Genomic DNA, 17,581 nt, shown 5'->3' with positions numbered 1-17,581 from the left:
CCCAGCTCTTTTTGCAGTCTTAAAGAATAGGTAAAACCAACATAGTATCATCAAACTCAACACGCCTTGGCCTCACCATCCACAGAGGAAAGAGCAAGGTCCTCAAAATGAATACAGACAGTGTTACCCCAGTTACCCCTATCATACTAGAAGGTGAAGCACTAGAGGAGGTGGAGAGCTTCACCTATCTAGGCAGTGTTGTCGACAAACAGGGCGGAACAGATGCCGACGTAAAAGTCAGGATTGGCAAGGCAAGAGCAGCTTTTCATCAGCTGAAGAATGTCTGGGGAGCCTCAGATCTTCCCACAAACACAAAGATCAGGATTTTTAATGCCATGGTGAAGCCGGTCCTGCTGTACGGAGCAGAAACCTGGAGAACAACTTCAAACACCATGCCAAGAATCCAGACATTCATAAACACCTGCCTCAGAAGAATCCTCCGAATACGCTGGCCAAATAAAATCAGTAACCGGGAACTGTGGCAGCGAACAAATCAACACCCGGTGGAGGAGGAAATCATCCAAAGGCGATGGCGATGGATCGGCCACACTCTTCGCAAGCCTGCCTCTAGCATCACACGATATGCCCTGTTCTGGAACCCACAAGGGAAAAGGAAGAGAGGCAGACCACGAAACACCTGGCGGCGTGACCTGGATGCAGATGTGAAGAGATCTGGCCACACATGGGGACAGCTGGAGAAGATGGCCCAGGACCGTGATGTCTGGAGAGCTCTTGTTCGTGGCCTATGCCCAAAGTTGGGCTATAGGCGTAAGTAAGTAAGTAAGTAAAGAATAGGTCATCTGTTCTAGGTGATGAAGTTGTTTCACAATGTTGAAAAATAGGTCGGCAGTAGGACAGTTCTTTTGTAACCAATTTCTTGTAATAGCCTTTTTGCTTGCTACAAGTAGGATCTTAAGTAAGTAGGAGTCATCTCGATTTAGCCCGTCTGGGAGTTGTCCTAGGTACAAAGATGTGAATGAATCATCTATTCTAAAACCCATAATGTTTGAGATAAGTGTTGTCACTTCCTTCCAAAATGGCTGAATTACAGGACAAGACCAAGAGACATGTGCATGATCAACCACCGTATCTCCACATTCTCTCCAACAGTCCATATGGTTGCCAGTCTGTTTGGACTTCTGTTTTGGAGTAATAAAGAAGCAAATCTGGTTTTTCCAACAAAAGTCTCTCCATGTCAAGGAATTAGTGGTCGTTAAACCTAACTTTTTAACTCCATATTTCTTGTTAGCTGCATCTCCTGAGTCTGACCGATTGTCCTATTGGATGTCAGTAGCTAGCTTTCCATCCAATAGAGCTACAGTACTTCACAGAAATGAAAGATCAACTGTTACTCACTGCTTGTTTGCGTACTTTGTGCCTGTCAGACACCCAACATTGTTTTTCACATTAAATATGGATTGTGTAAAAGAAAATATAGTGACCCGTCTTAACACCTAATCATTAATCACCCTGTATGGTATGAAGGAACAACTGAAGAGCAGCAGATAGACACATTACACACACTGTCTGATGAGACAGAGCATTACAGTAGATAAAGTTATTCCGATTATGTGGCTTTGTGTGCAGTTAGGGTCTGTGGCGTGCACAGACATTTAGAGGGGCAGGTGCTCAAGTGAAAAAAAGGACACCTTGTGCAGCGCGTGGAACCGTCCGGTTGCCTTATTGGTGTGAGATTTATAGATTTTTGGGCCTAAATAATATATTAGAAGCTTTTTTTTTTATCAAGAATTGATCAATGTCACCATGGTCCACATACTGTACACGTACAGTGTACACTGTAAAGAAAAAATGGCACATTGCCAAAAGGGCAGGGGTGCTCTAGCACCCCCTAGTGTCTATCTGTACACGCCACTGGTTAGGGTTAGGGAATAGGGAGGGTTAGTAATGGGGCGAGTCAGAACAATGCGCTGTTGCAACAGCGGGATCTCGGGCTGGGCCGGGCCCAGTTTGTCAATCATTTCACGGGCTGGGCCGAGTCGGCTCAAATTATTAGGCCTGATTAAAGCTCTAGTACCTGGGGCAAAAAACACTGCTCTCTAACCTCTACAATAGGGCGGGCCAGACACATAATATGCCGTCTAAAAATGTCTTCTACATCCTGACAGTTTTCTGAAAAAGCTATGTTTCTATGTCAGTCGTTCTTCGATTTTTCAAAAAATAGCAGACCTACAAGCTCGTAGTGCGCGGCGCACTACGAGCTTTTAGATCTGCTATTTTTCAATAGCTAAAGCATAACATAATGCTAACACCAAAAGGGGTTCACGCCCAAAATGGGTTAATCTATCCCTGTCATTTATAATCTCTTCATTGAGTCAATGTGTACAGGCAAAGTATAGCCAGACTACTCTATTTGTGTTTTTACTTTTAACTATACAGATTACAATATATGCTGTTCCCAATCCTTACAGCTCTGCATTTACCGAGCGTTACATCTGTACATTCAGAGTTGAATGGATTTTTACAGTGTACTGTGTATATAGCCACAAATAAACCATAAACAGCAGAGACAGGATGGAGAGCCAAAACAGGAAGGACGACATGGTGCCTTAGCCAGGTAAAACCTTGTACCTTCAGGGTTAAATCGTTTAAGCGACACGGCAACATTTCTACAAATTATTCCCACTGATGTACTTACTACTTACCCCCCAGTCAGACGAGAAGATCTATACCACTTTCACGTCTGAAAGCTGTATCGATCTTCTGGTCTGACTCTTGGTACGTATATCAAATGGCATATTTGCAGAAATGCTGGTGTGTGTTCCTTTAAACCACTAGGGTGCCCGCCGGTATACTGAATAGAATATTCAGAAACACATCCACAAGTGAAAAAAAAGGAAGCGTCTAGACTTATTTTGTCTGTGCGTGTGTGTTTGGTACCTGGGTCCAATCTCCACCAGCCTCTCCCCAGCGCTCTCTGTCAGGGATGGTTTGTCAGACAGCGGCTCTGTCTGCATGGGAGGACGGAGGAGCCAGAGGAGGACCTCCCTCTGCTCTGTAGTCAGACTCTCACATCCTGCACAGGAGCAGAGAAACAACAGACCCATTAATACACAGCAGAATCCTGCATTTCACCCAAAACATTACACACCCCACGGAGCCTTGAATTCATGGATGTTTTTGTTTTGTCGCATTTCTAGGCCAATCATTTGCCAATAACTCTTACTCAGTAAGAGACTCAAAGAATCGACTCCACCGGTCATCAAATTATTGTCTCAGGAATGCGAGAAAGAAATCTCCATGAACTCATTCATGGGGTGTGTAATAATGTAATTAATAGAAAATAAGTATTTTTTGGGGTGAACTACTCCTTTAATGTAACAGAGGATGTAAATAATAATAGGATCACAAAGAGATCTCATTTCACACTCTTGTGATTAAATGAATGCAGAGGATTTTACTGTTTAGTGCTGGCAGACAATGATTATAATCTGTGTGAATAGCACTGTTTTTAAAACATGGCTTCCAAAACTAAAACAAAAGCATGACGGCAGTGGCACCATTATACAAATTATATCAGAAAAGAGGTCATGCGGAGATTAAGAAAAGATGGGTTTGGTGAAGAGCAAAGAGTTGTGGGAGAGTCGGGAGGAAACCTCATTATGTCCAAAACTGTTAATTTTCAGGATTAAAATAAAAAAAATTACAGTAAAGTTGAAAAGTTGAAAAAGTACAGTAGCAGATCTACAAGCCAAAAACGCTTTTTTGTGACATTGTAGGATGATCAAGTAAGGCATTCATTTACTCATATATGTATATAAATAAACAAACATGTGTGAAGTCAAAGACTTCTATTTACAATGGTGCACTGATCCAGCTCCTTCATGTCACGTGAAATGTGCCACGTTGTACGTGAGCTACTCACCAGTCAGCTCGACATTGTAACACTGTTCCGTGGTGATGGACAGCTGGGGGTAGAGCTGAGCTGCCCGCTGTAATGCCCTCCCCCTCGCAGGCTCCCTACAGTACAATCTCACCACAGGCATGGCTGGCAGAGAGCCGAGACACAGACAACTATTAGAATAAAAAGTAGGATGGGAGATATGGACAAAATCAAATCATAAGGTTTTTGACCAAATACCTCAATATTATTAATATATATTTTTTAATAGCAGATCTATCAGCTCACAATGCATTACGATGCAATGCGCCGTGAGCTTGTAGATCGTCTATAGAAAATGTATTTAAAAAGCATAAAAATATAGCACAAGCAATTAAAGGCAGGCTGCAGGCATAAACAATACATGTGCCATAAAACAATATTACAATAAATACCCCAAATTCCAGGCGATATCTAGATTCATATCATCATCACAATATCAATATAATATCAACATACTGCCCAGCCTAATTAGCAAGATCTGAGGACCTTCCATGATATTACTTTATTATTTATTTGCAAACTGAGGCAGGAAGCTTTGGAGAGGGAGTAGAATGAGAAGGGGGTTGTGTGCAGCAGGCAAGTAGATGTCCATTTGCAAAAGCAATTGTCTCTGTCAGGTGGAAACCTCATGTCGAAAACTTTAGGATTCAAATTAAAAAGCATTAAAAGTAGCAGATCTACAAGATCAAAACGTGTAGCTTACTCGTTTCGCAGTTTTTAGCTTTTGAGCGACGCTTGCAGGAACTAGGCCTAGGCGACACAAGGTTTCTGCCCGATAGCAACGAATTCTTATTTCTGAATTTGGCCTTGATTTGGTAACAACATGATGATGGGTTTGAAGTGACGCTCTATACTTTAGTAAACCAATACTTTGTTTACCGGTGTCAGCTCTATACTTGGTCCACTCTTTTTACCCTGTCTACACTAAATAGCTTTGTCAAAAAATAGACGATCTACAAGCTCACGTAGATTTGCCATTACTGGCGAATGCATGCTAGGGCTCAAATGGTTAACACCCGTCTGTCTGACCAAACAAACAGCAGCCCATTGAGGCTATAGTAAATCAGTGGACAAACTGGCCAGTGGCCACATATCGGTAGTCTATTGTTGTGTTGATAAACAATGAATAATTTATCTCAGAAATGGTCCCTATGGTGCTAGCTTCTAATCGAGGTTGAGTGCATCAATCATATAGCAAGCATTCATCACATTGTGTAAAAGCCTGGCGTTATATCTAGGTTGGTTAGGACAGATCTATAGAAATTGCAACAGACACACTCGTGGACTCAGTGTCTGTGTGTGTGTGTGTGTGTGTGTGTGTGTGTGTGTGTCTCTCGCCTCAAAGAGATCTCGGCAGTTGACCTTCAGACCACAAAGTGGTAAACTAGACATGATGTGTAGATGATGGATGCATACTAGAAACACCAGGCGTCTAAGAAAGTAAAGTTACTTTCATAATGAGTGGTATGGATTTGGGTTTACACCAAATAAAATTCATTATGCACCTTGATTTATCCAGTATAGTGTAATAAAGTAGGTGTTTATGGTGTAATGTGCAGAAATGCAAAAAAAAAATTTCAAAAATACATCCCTAATGTTTCACATACGGTATTTAAAAAATGTTAATGAACACAATAATTGTCTGTTCATACGATTTTCAAAATAGCGTTTGTTAAATTGGCCGATATACCGGTATGTACAAAATGTACAACAACAACAACAACAAAGTGTAGCAACTTTATTTCTTACCAATTTACTATATTAATTTTGTCTATGGCATGGAGTAGAAGACTTCATAGTTCATACTATATATAGTAGTTCATTCTATTGCCTCCATAGCCAGAGGGACATGGGTCATCCTGATTGTGTGCATGTTGCCTCACAAGGCACACATACCGCATGGTCAATTATAGCTATCAGCAGATTTTTGTTATTGGTTAACAACACACATAATGCAGACACTCAACTCAATGGGCTAGCTTGGCTTTGAAGACCAATGCTTGGCATCAGTGTTGCCAAGTCTGCTTATTATAAGCAGACTTGGCTTTTTCTGTAAAGTAGCTTGTAATTTTTATTATTGTTTGTTTATTTATTTATTTTTAGCTTGTTTCTGAAGTGTAGTTGATTATTTTGGCTTGCTCTTTGATGTTTTAAACCATTGGTTCTAAAATATTTTTATGTAAAGGACCCCCACATTAATATCATAGACTGATTAATATGCATGTCTGCGACTGCAGACCACCAGGGATCCCAATCAAAATTGGTGAAAGGTTTCATTTCTTTTGAAAATAGAATATCTACAAGCTCACAGCTGAGGCTGCTGAGCTTGTAGATCTGGATATTTATAAATAGTTGATCAATGATATAATTGTACGCGGCGTACGCCTCAAGTGGTCAAATTGGTCGCTTTTCTGAAAGTGAATTTCACTGAATTCACTCACAAAATCTGGCAACACTGCTTAGCATCTGACATAGCAGCCTAATGTCTACAGTCTGACAGACCGACGAAATTAACTATCTGGAGCAACGAACATACTCCCTTTGTTCTTGATTTATAGAACCAGAGCTATGTTTTAGAATAGATACAGTACATGTGGCGGCTAATATGGCTGACTGTTGCTACCGTGGCGATTTGTTGACAAGTTGTTTTCACAGTTCACACGTTGTTTTTGTCTCTGATGATGCAAAGTTGGCTACAATGTAAAACTTTAGCAATATAGCGACTGCGAGCTAGTATTTGACGTGGAAACGGTTTTAAAAGTATCTTCAGATAATCATATTATAAATGCGGCAACATGTGGCCTGTAGAAATGCTGAAAACAACTCACCCAGTTTACAGAAGTGAAGTTTTGAATGGACTTTATGGTTTGCAGGCAGAGCTTCTCCAAGTTCTCTCTGTTTAGACGTCAGTGGACCCACGTGTGAGTGTGCGTGTGAGCACAAGGATGGAGGATGCGCATGCGTGTGCACCGATCCCTCCCTCAGTCAGTGATGAAGATTTTGGAAAAGTAAAAATATCAATAGCCTACTGGAATATATAAATACTCTGACTGTTAGTTACAAGTAAAAGTCCAGAATTCAACTTGAAAGTACAAAGTATTGGTATAAAAATGTACTTAAAGTATCAAAAGTAGGAAAGTACTCATTATGCAGAATGTTCCATTTCACAAGTTTTCAAATATGAAATGTAGGCCTTGGCTATATTCAAAATAAATCTTTTGAAAATATCTGCTCTTTAAACTCACAATGTGTCGCATCGAGAGCTTCTAGATCAGCTATTTTCAAATGGCCAAATGTATAGGGCTTAAGTGGTAAAGGTTTTAAAATAATTAACAAAGTAACTAATAAAGTGTTCAAATAATTGTAGTGGAGTGCAAGTATAATATTGGTGAACCAGCTTGACTGATGGGCTGCCATCGTGCAGCCTCCAGCATTTCACCATTTTCACGAGAAAAACGGCACTTTTATTTTTCCCAAAATGAGTTATAAAAGCACAGGCAGACTCTTCACATACTAGAGCATGTATGAATTTATTTCAGACTCTGAAATAAATGTCAGTGCTGAAATCGACATGTAAATATGAAATATAAACATGTAGCTAGGTGTAATGTACGATTCCACAGAAGTGAAACTTTCAGGCCCTGCAAACATGTTGAATAAACATCCGTTTTAGTTGACCTAATCAACTGAATGGAATAATCAACTCCCACACAAATAGCTGCAGTCTTAGATATATTTAATAAATTAAAGCAAGGTACAAAAAAGGAAACAATATACATTTTGTATCTCCCTCCCCTCAACATCCTCTTCTCAAGAGTGACATAACATTTTCCCAGTTTTCATAAGACTGCCCATATAGTCAAACCTATAGGATCAATTTTATGAACCTTTTCCAACAATGATATCGATTAAAATCCAGACAAAACAGAGGACAGCCAATTCTAGAGCTGCATGTATGTTGTCTCGAGTAGTTTCAACATAAAACAAATCCATCCTACAGTGTTACAACACTCTGTGAATTTCTCTAACACCCTGCAACCCCCAGCCCCACAAAACACATACATGCTACATGTCTGCAGGTACCTTGGATATGATGCCAGAAGGTTTAGACTGAGATAGCAGTCAGAGACCAGACCACAATGCACATTATTGAGGCAAAATGTTCACCACACTTCTGCTGGTATAGTATAGTAGTACAGTAAGTACACGCCACGGTATAGCTGTAACTAAGCTGCTGCAGTCACATCAATGTATCGACAGGTTTCCTACAATACGGAGGATTTCAGACCGTTTTGCTTTGGTTCCTGTTCCAACCTTTCTTTCTATTTACATACTGTTGTTGTTGCTTTCACATTACGATCTAATCCTTCCTGGCCAAGGTGGCCACAAAGACGAGTGAAAGGGATTCAGGTAGCTTGTTCACGAGCGTCTGTTAAGAGCAGTAAGGTGTGCAGTTTGACATATCGTAATTAGTCTAGTCACTGGTGGTCATTGGTTACTGGTCAGTCATTCCAAATGACAGGAAACTTTATGGGCGACAAGGTATGTGTGAATGCTAGTGATATACTGGGCATGCCAGGTCAGTCCTCTTTAACAAAACTATGAAGAGTGGTGAAATTGAAATGGATGAGCGGCCCTCCTTTTACAAATACAGGAGGAAGTGATGCACGTTAAGGTCCAATATAAGTGCACTGACTGAACAAGTGGAAAACAATACATTTGTGCGCACAAATCCACTCATACATGTCCAGGTGCACGCACGCACGCACACACACACACACACACACACACACACACACACACACACACACACACACACACGAGAAGTGTTTGTTAATATGCACTCCATCAACTCAATTAATAATCTTCTATTACAGTGACTATACAGTCCAAAGTCATGACTATTTAATTCCTCTGATCACTCAATTCCCTTCTTTCCATCTTGCTCCCCTTTGTTGACCCTCTCCCTGCCTTCTCACTTCAACACCACCTCCCAAAGCAGCACCGTTTCCCCCAAGGGACCAATAAATGAAGTCCACATTCTACATCCAGGGGTTGACTACAGCAGTGGTTCTCAAAACGTTTTTGGCTCAGCTCACCATTCTAAATAACTATTTTTTTCATCCAAGGCACCCCAGAATTTCATTTACTTTATAGAACCTTTATGTCGTATTACGGTATGTAAATATGTAAAATATTTCCCCCTAAGATACAGTATGTGTCACAAGTTTCCATTACGGCAGATTGAAAATAACTTCATACTTTACATTTAACCACTTGAACCCCAGCATCGCCATTCTGGTGGGGAACATACAGAAATAGCAGACCTACAACCTCACAACGGATTGCGTTGAGAGCTTGTAGATCGGCTATTTTTGCGAGGTTTGGTGGTCCGGCTTACTAAGTATAGAGAGTTTAAGTGGTTAAACTGAAGTGATATTCATATATTCCATGGCAACCCTGGACTTGGCATCACGACACCCACTTTGAGAACCACTGGACTACAGTAGGACTGTGTGGCATGTACATGAGGTACTGGCCCATAGATATAAAGACCGGGAAGGAGAGAGCAGACGGACTGCCTGCCTAGTGATGAAGTGGTCTTCATTTTATGTTCACTTGTAGACAGCTGCCCCTCAAAAGGCAAATCTAAAAATAATAAAATAAAATAACAAGTTCACATGGCATAATTTGGCAAATGCAAGGAGCAATGGGGGTAGGATATGGTGTATGGTATGTATAGATGTTTGTGTCTGCAGAGTACCCTCCTGTCATTCATCCTTTCTTCACATTAGCAGCTGCAGGAACGACACAACTCCATGTTTCTATATATGCATACATATACAGTACATATATATTTCATCTGAATAAATAAGAGATCAACTAGCTATGTACGGTACGAAAACCCATTTCAGAAGAATGCTAAACACCAGTTAACAGCCATAGAGCCACAGAAGATCTAGAAAAGGCAGAACGAGAGGGGGGGGGGGGGGGGGATGAGGCATGAACAGAGAGCATGCTGGGAGTTCTGCTCGGCGCTCTTCAACACACAAATTAATACTCAAAATGAATACTCAAAAGTAAGAGATGGAGGGAGAAACAGAAAATGGGAAGAAAGAAAAAAAGAAAGAAAGACGAAGAATGTAAAGTAAGCAGAGCCAGAGCATAGAGAGCAGCCTCCCTAAATCCACTGTGGAGTTGATAGCACTCTTCATCCGTTCATCAAATGGCAGGCTTGTACTGGAATGGTTCCATCTCTAGTCTTGTGGCGAGGGGGCAGCTACTGTATTGTTACAATCGTGAAATGAAATGTTCACCGTTGGGGTTTGTGGGAACTGTATTGTTGGGGCATCCAGCTGTTTCGCACTGAGAGCAGAGGTCACGGTTAGGTCAAAGTTCAAGGGTCAGGTTTCAATATTCCGCTGCGTACTCTGTGCCGTGGAGCCCTCTGCACACAAGAGTAAACTCCTTTACTATGTCCTTCACTCTCCGTTTATTTACTCGCTCTCTGTAGAAGAGATGGAGACAGAGGAAATATGTCACATAGAAATGATTGACAGGCCTGCAGCTATGAACATGCGGTTGGCCAACTGAAATGAACTAATTAGCTACCAACCCTGTCATCAAGAGTAAACATCATACTAAATTAAATAAATCAAGTGTAAATAGTAACAGGTCTGATGTTTACTTAGTTACAGAAATGAACTAATTAGCTACCAACCCTGTCATCAAGAGTAAACATCATACTAAATTAAATAAATCAAGTGTAAATAGTAACAGGTCTGATGTTTACTTAGTTACACACAGATGTCGCGCACTGAAAGTAGCAGATCTACAGTACAAGACGCGCCACTCTGCGATCCGCTGTGAGCTTGTGGACTGGCTATTTTCAGTGTGTGATGCACGCAAACACCCAAGTATAACTCAGGCTTTATATAGATACGACCCACGCACCTCCCACAACGAGTGTGCCACGTGCACTACCTTAGTATCTGCTGTGAGAAGGTGTCTTTCTGTTCAGTGGTCAAACGTGCGGAGGGGAACCCTGGAGGCTGCAGTGCCTCCTTTAGCCACACGGAGAGCAGAGCAAAGCAGTGCTTGTTCAGGCTGAAGAGCACCTCTGCAAACTGGTCCATCAGACTCCTGGAGGCTCCTCCCCCAATCCCCTGGAGAGGGAAGAAAGTGAGGCGGACATTTTGCATCAGGGACGTGATAATTAGAGGGGAAGAATGGGGACAAGTGCACGGGAGGTATAAATAAAAGTGTCGGTAGAGATAAGTAGTGCCATGATGTGAGTTAGAACCCTCTGCTTTTCACCTCTAGCACGGCCTGCACCAACAGCTTGCCGTCTTCCTGCACCACCCTGGCCACTGGGGGCACATCTGAGCAGCGGGGCAGCAACTCCGTCTAAGGGACGACGCAAAGGGTACAATCAGCATACAGCAGTCTAAGGATTATATAGTACAGTGGTTCTTCTCACACAGTTAGAGAATGTAGAAGAATTGTTATTTTGATCAAAGTTTGCCTGTTATCTCTATGGTACATCAATATAGCATGGAATTTTGCAATTTTACGAAGAAAAAAAGAAGAGGGGTTTAATTACTTTTGCATTCAATATCGCTACACTTTGTCTATGGATATAAATGTGTGTATTCTCTGTGTTCATATCAAGGTACTCAGGGCTTAAAGCCAAAAACAATCCCAAGACTGAAAATGATTTTATTTGCATCTCATTAAACCCCTATGAAATCCGTCCCCAGGACTGAGAACTTTAAGCCCTGGGTACTGGTTTGTCCATACTGTACGTGTGTTCAAATATAATGTCTTTACTTCTTTGTTAAATAGTTACTGTATCGATTTTAAATCATAGAATCGTATTGTGTTTTATTGTATTTGTATTATTTATGTATTGTCCTGAATGTATGTATGTATTGACCTCAGCTAAACAATTGTCCCTTGTGGATAATAAAGACATCTAATCTAATTGAACCAATATCGTCCATGTATCATATCATCAACCATGTCTCGTGATACGTATTGCATCATTGTTAAAATGTATCACATTACACCTCTATTAATTATACTATATCAACTATAAAATAATATTGGCAAAGTAGGTGTCATTTTGCCATGTGTGATGTGATTGAAAGATAGTGTGTATGCTCACAAAAAACAAGCACGTGGACTTCACTGTCGGCGCCTCAGGAAATTTGAGTGACAGGATTCCTAGAAACGGGACATGGTGGGCAGCAATCAGTAAACATCCAAATATTACTTCAACTTGAGCTGCAATTAGGATGAGGTGCTGGTTTTATAGGCAATCACAACATATCGATTCAGTGCGAGTATGAAACTTACCGCAGTGGAACACTGCTTTCACGTCTAGATTCTCAGACAAGTACAAATCAGGCTTCCTTTTGAGAGCCTAGAGGGCAGACAAAAACATGAAACAAAGTATGTTGTTGTTGCCCAAACCCAGGGGTGCTCCTTGCTCCCCCAAACAACAATGCAACTCATATCTTCCTTCAAAACACAGTTTTCCACCAAACCCGATAAGCCTGGTAACCAGATCTGAAGACAATAAGGAGACTGAGAGCAGATCTGCGTACCAGGCTGCTCTACTCTCTCCACTTTGTCTTAAGACAATAGATACTATCCAAACTCATATACAGAGATCCTCCATTGCAGAGCTCAGCGGGTATAACAAACAAACTGCAAAAAATCAAACATTCAAAATCATTGGAAACTTAAGTCAAACTAAAGGTAATGATGGTTTTGTTTTGAAAAATCTATATTTTGTACTTTCTTTCTGACTCTTGGTTGTCTGGATTGAATATGCAACAGAAGTCTGTAAGTAATTAACATGTGCAGATAAAGAGAAATAACAACTCATCTCATAATAATGAACTCATTCAGCATGGAGTGGAAAGAGGGAGAGGGGAGAGGGAGAGAGATGAAGGTCAGATCTATCCAAAGATAGAAAACAAAAGGAGGAACAATGAAGAAGGGAGACAAAAATATAAAACATAAAACGGCCAATTCGTCTTAATTGATTAATATTAGTTGAATATTAATTAATTTGGGCTTTGATTGGCTCTGGGCTGGAATGATTTCTGAGGAGGCCTGGGCTCTGAGGTTCTAACCAGTCACCTGGATTTTGCTCGTCAATCAGAAAATGTACCCCTACTATAGCTGTGTGAAGTTCAAAGTCCTCATGAAAACAATGTACATATTACTTTTTCTGTGTTCAGAGCATCCAAGTTAATATTGCAATCAATAACAACATTGTGAAAACAGTTTTTCTATATTATGCAGCCCTACCTTCTATTTCTTTAAGTTAAGGCTAGCATCAATTTAACCCATTTTGGGCGGGAACCCCTTTTGGTGTTTTAAACATTATGTTATAATTTAGTTATTGAAAAATAGCAGATCTACAAGCTCATAGTGTGCGCTATGAGCTTGTAGGTCTGCTATTTCTTTTTAATCGTGAAAATATTTATTTCAGAAAACTGGAAGATTTAGAATATTTTTTTTTTATTTCGAGGTCAGGCCTAAATGGTTAAACAATTTAATCATGGCTCTGAGTAAACATTTCTCAAATGCTCAAGTGCTATCGAAGATATTTAAGAACGGAATCTATAAACTTAATTGATGTCATCGTAGATTTTTGTTGTGATTCCTGTGTTCATTCCATACTGAGCAGCACTACAACTTGTGTTGTAGATGGTGCTTGGTGTGGACAGCTCTTCATCTCTCTGCACCGTTTTAAGTGAAACTCTAAATGTAGCTTTGGATACAATCATTTGACCCTGACCTTGGGGTACAGTTACACCGCACACAGACCATGAGACCATTAAGCACAGGACCTGGGGATTTCAATCCGACCCCGCTTCTTGTCTCCTACAGTATGTCTCTCCACTCTTCCTGTCTCTCTACACTGACCTATAAACTGAAACGGCATACAAATTACGAGAATCACACTTGTGTGAAGTGAGGGGCGCCCACTTGGGCAAAAATAAGACAAACATTAAAAGTGCATAGACTTGGCTGCCACATGACGTCATTTCTGAAAGCCAGATTATCTTGGGTAAACAATATCTCACCAACTGTTGGTTTAGGCTAAAGATATATATAAATACCAATTTGTGGGTAAACGAAAATCCCTAACGAACCTAGTATGATCCCAATGACCCAATATTAGTTAAATCCACAATTTGAACATGCACGTTAAGGTGACTTGGTTAGAATGAAGAGCGTTTGAGGAGAGACTTGGTCTCTAGTTCAAACATTTCCCTTGAGGCTTCATTCCACAGCCTTGCCTACATGATGGGCCACCCTCGGACCCGGTAACAAAAGGACAGAGGTAGAGAGAGGTAGAAAAAAAGAGAAATTGAGAGAGAAAGAGAGAGGGAGAGAGATGAAATAGAGAAGAGAAACCCAAAGTGGATGAAATAAGAAACCAAAAACACACCTGAGCTTGGAGTTGCATAAATGAATCAACAATATCAGGATGATCCCTGGGTCCTAAAATATAATAAAGATGAAACTTAAGAAATCATAAGAATATAAGAATAAGATACAAACAGCAACTGAATAGATTCAACAGTCATGTAGAAATAAAGAGAACAAAAAATATCTCATTGAAATAATTCCACACGTGAGTAAGGGAACAAATAGGAGAAGAGGGGTGGGGGTGGGTGGGGTGGGGGGCATATGAAGCTTGGCAGAGTCTCGGAAAAAACAAAACAGAGAACAAACAGAAAACAGGCAGAGGACGAAGACATGGGTCATTTTGATTAAAATAAAATAATTAACGAGAGGAGAAAATAAAAACCTAAAAAAAATAAAAATAAAAGTGGGTTTGGAGTGGGAACCCAGGAGGCACCTCTGTTACTGCGACAGTTTGGTAGAAAGGTAGGGGTATTAATACCCAAATAATTCCCATTACCCCCAGAATCACATACCCCCCCCTCCATACACACAGTTCCTATCTCAGATGTAAAATCAAGTGCCTCAAGGGAAATATGGTTACAGTGAAGGGTCAGTTCTGAACCACTTAATCAAACCCTTCTCTCTGTCCCAGTGTGAGGAAGACCAACCTTGTACACACAACCCTCCCTTACTGGACACAGACTATAAGACACATTAAACATCAAACGGATGATGAGGAATGCACACTTACAGTAAACAACATTTAAAGCTGCTATAAGCAATAATATGTCCACATTTTAATTACTTTGTTTTTTTGTTTGTTTTTGGTATTCAGACAGCAAGCAATGAGTAAAACACTCCCAAAAATAATTTAGTCTCTGTGACACATCTAGGGGCCACAATCTGCATTCAAAGATGTTCCTAGAAGCTTTGTCATTGGTCGAAAAAAAAACCCGGTCGAAAAGAGTAACCAATCAGGAAATAGACCAATGACAAAGCGTGCTTGCTATACCGTTATTGCTTATAGCAGCTTTAAACCAAAGATTCCTCCTGTGGAAACCACTGGCACTTTTCCTTTGCAATGAAGAAGCCACATTGGAAGATGAGCAGTGCATTCAGAATAACAATGAACAAACCCTGCACATTGTCCCCTCTGAAACTCTTCCACACACAGCTCCATTTTAAAAAGGTGAACAATGAAACTTTTGGATAGCATTTCCTTTTTTAAACAAAAGTGTGCTATGGAGCAAAGTCAGGTCCAACAGAGTTAGTTGTGTGTCACATTCTGTATTACCCAGCATATGCAGCACACAAGGGATGACATAGAATACAAATTCAGGAACAGCCAGCCTATGCAACCATCTCTGGGCATTCCAGCAAGTACACATTGACAACTTTTAGGATTTCTAAGAGACGTACTGTAGTGAAGCCAATGATGGATGCATGATTGCCTGGGAGTCCGTTTACCTGAAGTGAATATATCCTGTTAATCAATCAAGGGGTGGGGCAGCACCACAGGCCAAGGGGCCTGAACTGCAATCTGTCCATAATACTTCCAACATTTATTGGGGTTCAAGCACATGCAGTGCTCAATTAACCGCACTTTTGTACACAAAGCATGTTTGTCTATTATGAAAGTTCCATTGTTCCCCTTTAACGCATAAACACCAGGAAAGCATTAAAAACCATTCTGACACAGGGCTTATTCAGAGGATTGCAACGGAGTGGCCGACTCTGGTCCCAACACAGCACCGACTGGACTGTGGCAACTGAAAAAAAGCTACTGGTTACAGCGATACTGAACTGGTTGCATCGTTAGGTTAAAATGTAGCTGCTCAGTCAATATAATAAAGGGTTAAAGCCGAGCTGCTATTACTCAACCATTTAAAGGAGGGGGAATAGTTGAGGGAGACGACAAAAAGCGGAGGAGCAGGCCTAGAGTTCTCTAGAACACTGGTTCCCCAAAACTAGGACCCATCTGTGGGTCGTGGACACATGTTTATGGGTCTCTTAATGTTTTTAATTATTATGATGTTTCAAAAATAATTATAATAATTATAATATTTTTAGAAATCTTTCGTGAATTAAAAACAAATTCAAAGGAAATCACTGCTCTAGAGCATATAGGTACGATTACACTTTGTTCATGCTGAATGTAATATCACTGGCCTGGGGGGCACTTAAAGCCAAAGAAAGTCTTCTGGTTGGCCCTTGGAAACATTGTAAGAAATGTGTCTGCAACGCACTGTAAAATCTAAGTGTTTATCTTCATCTTGTATAATGCCATCAGTCAAACATCAATGGAAATACACATTGTGTTTTGTTAATAATCTCAAAAAAGACCTTTATGGCATGAAAATCACTACTCGCTGAATGGTGCAGAAGTAATGGAAAATGGAAGCAATTTGCATTTACTCACTTCAGCAAATCAATGTCATAAAGACCAGCCTGCACTCACTCAGAATAATGAGTAATGTAATACCTGCAGACATTGAAGGGCTGACTGTGTTAACAAATGCAGCCGGTCGCCTGACTGCTTGTCAATGTCAAACGTGGCCCCGGCTATGAGCTATAACTAATATTCCCTGGTTTTGTTTTGTAGAAGCAGAATGTCAATCTCATGTGGACCCACACAGTGAGAAGTCCTAGGAGGGGGACAGCAGGAGGAACTTGCTTGTGTTTTCTCCTTCCCACACCCTGCTGCTACATTTGACATACTGTAACTTCCTCCAAAGAGAGAGCGAGAGAGAGAGAGAAACATCTAGTTTCTAGTAATATAATATAAACAAAATACACCACCACCACCACCAAAAAAGGAAACTGAAGTTGTCGCATATCTACAAGTAGCCCCAAACCTTTCCCACACTGTTCACAGCCCTCTCCCCTGCTGGATCCCATACCTTGCTGGAAGATGGAGAGCGTAATCGAGGTAACCAGCTCAAACAGAGCCTTGATGGGTGGGAAGTGAGCTGTCTCGCTGGCAAAGATATGCACCATCTGAAACGTCAAGACTGTCAATCAAAACATTGTCACAGCTTATAGGGTACATGTTTTGTGTGTGTGTGTGTGTGTGTGTGTGTGTGTACCTGTCGTGTGAGGTCCAGAGACGAGGCCTGTGGTATAGTGCTGTACATCTGTCCCAGCATCTCACTCAGCTGAGTCAGCATGGGAGCAAAGTCGTGTAGCAGAGTCTTCACAGACTTCTCAAAGATGGCACACACCGCCTTGAGGGACAAGCAGACATACGAA

General features: G+C 40.9%; 2 protein-coding genes across 3 annotated transcripts in view; both read right to left on the bottom strand.

Annotated features, from left to right (window-relative positions):
- pfas (phosphoribosylformylglycinamidine synthase) overlaps positions 1–6,811 on the bottom strand; it is a 32,303-nt gene extending 25,492 nt beyond the window's left edge. The window contains exons 1-3 of the mRNA XM_080769748.1: positions 6,730–6,811; positions 3,884–4,032; positions 2,899–3,034 (exon numbers count right to left, since the gene is read on the bottom strand). Coding sequence (XP_080625874.1) covers positions 2,899–3,034; positions 3,884–4,004 — 257 coding nt within the window. The 5' untranslated portion in view covers positions 4,005–4,032; positions 6,730–6,811. The remainder of the gene's footprint in view (positions 1–2,898; positions 3,035–3,883; positions 4,033–6,729) is intronic.
- An 815-nt stretch (positions 6,812–7,626) lies between these two features.
- LOC308320067 (importin-13-like) overlaps positions 7,627–17,581 on the bottom strand; it is a 43,543-nt gene continuing 33,588 nt past the window's right edge. For both annotated transcript variants that reach the window (XM_080770377.1, XM_080770378.1), the window contains exons 16-23: positions 17,419–17,556; positions 17,233–17,329; positions 14,373–14,425; positions 12,260–12,326; positions 12,069–12,127; positions 11,219–11,308; positions 10,886–11,067; positions 7,627–10,409 (exon numbers count right to left, since the gene is read on the bottom strand). In XM_080770377.1, the coding sequence (XP_080626503.1) occupies positions 10,313–10,409; positions 10,886–11,067; positions 11,219–11,308; positions 12,069–12,127; positions 12,260–12,326; positions 14,373–14,425; positions 17,233–17,329; positions 17,419–17,556 (783 nt within the window). In that variant the 3' untranslated portion in view covers positions 7,627–10,312. The remainder of the gene's footprint in view (positions 10,410–10,885; positions 11,068–11,218; positions 11,309–12,068; positions 12,128–12,259; positions 12,327–14,372; positions 14,426–17,232; positions 17,330–17,418; positions 17,557–17,581) is intronic.

The sequence above is a fragment of the Protomyctophum bolini genome (genome assembly GCF_963924005.1).
Source record: "Protomyctophum bolini genome assembly, chromosome: 8".
Classification (NCBI taxonomy): Eukaryota; Metazoa; Chordata; class Actinopteri; order Myctophiformes; family Myctophidae; genus Protomyctophum; species Protomyctophum bolini.
Note: the sequence above shows the minus strand (reverse complement) of the source record. Positions and strands in the feature narration are given on the sequence as shown.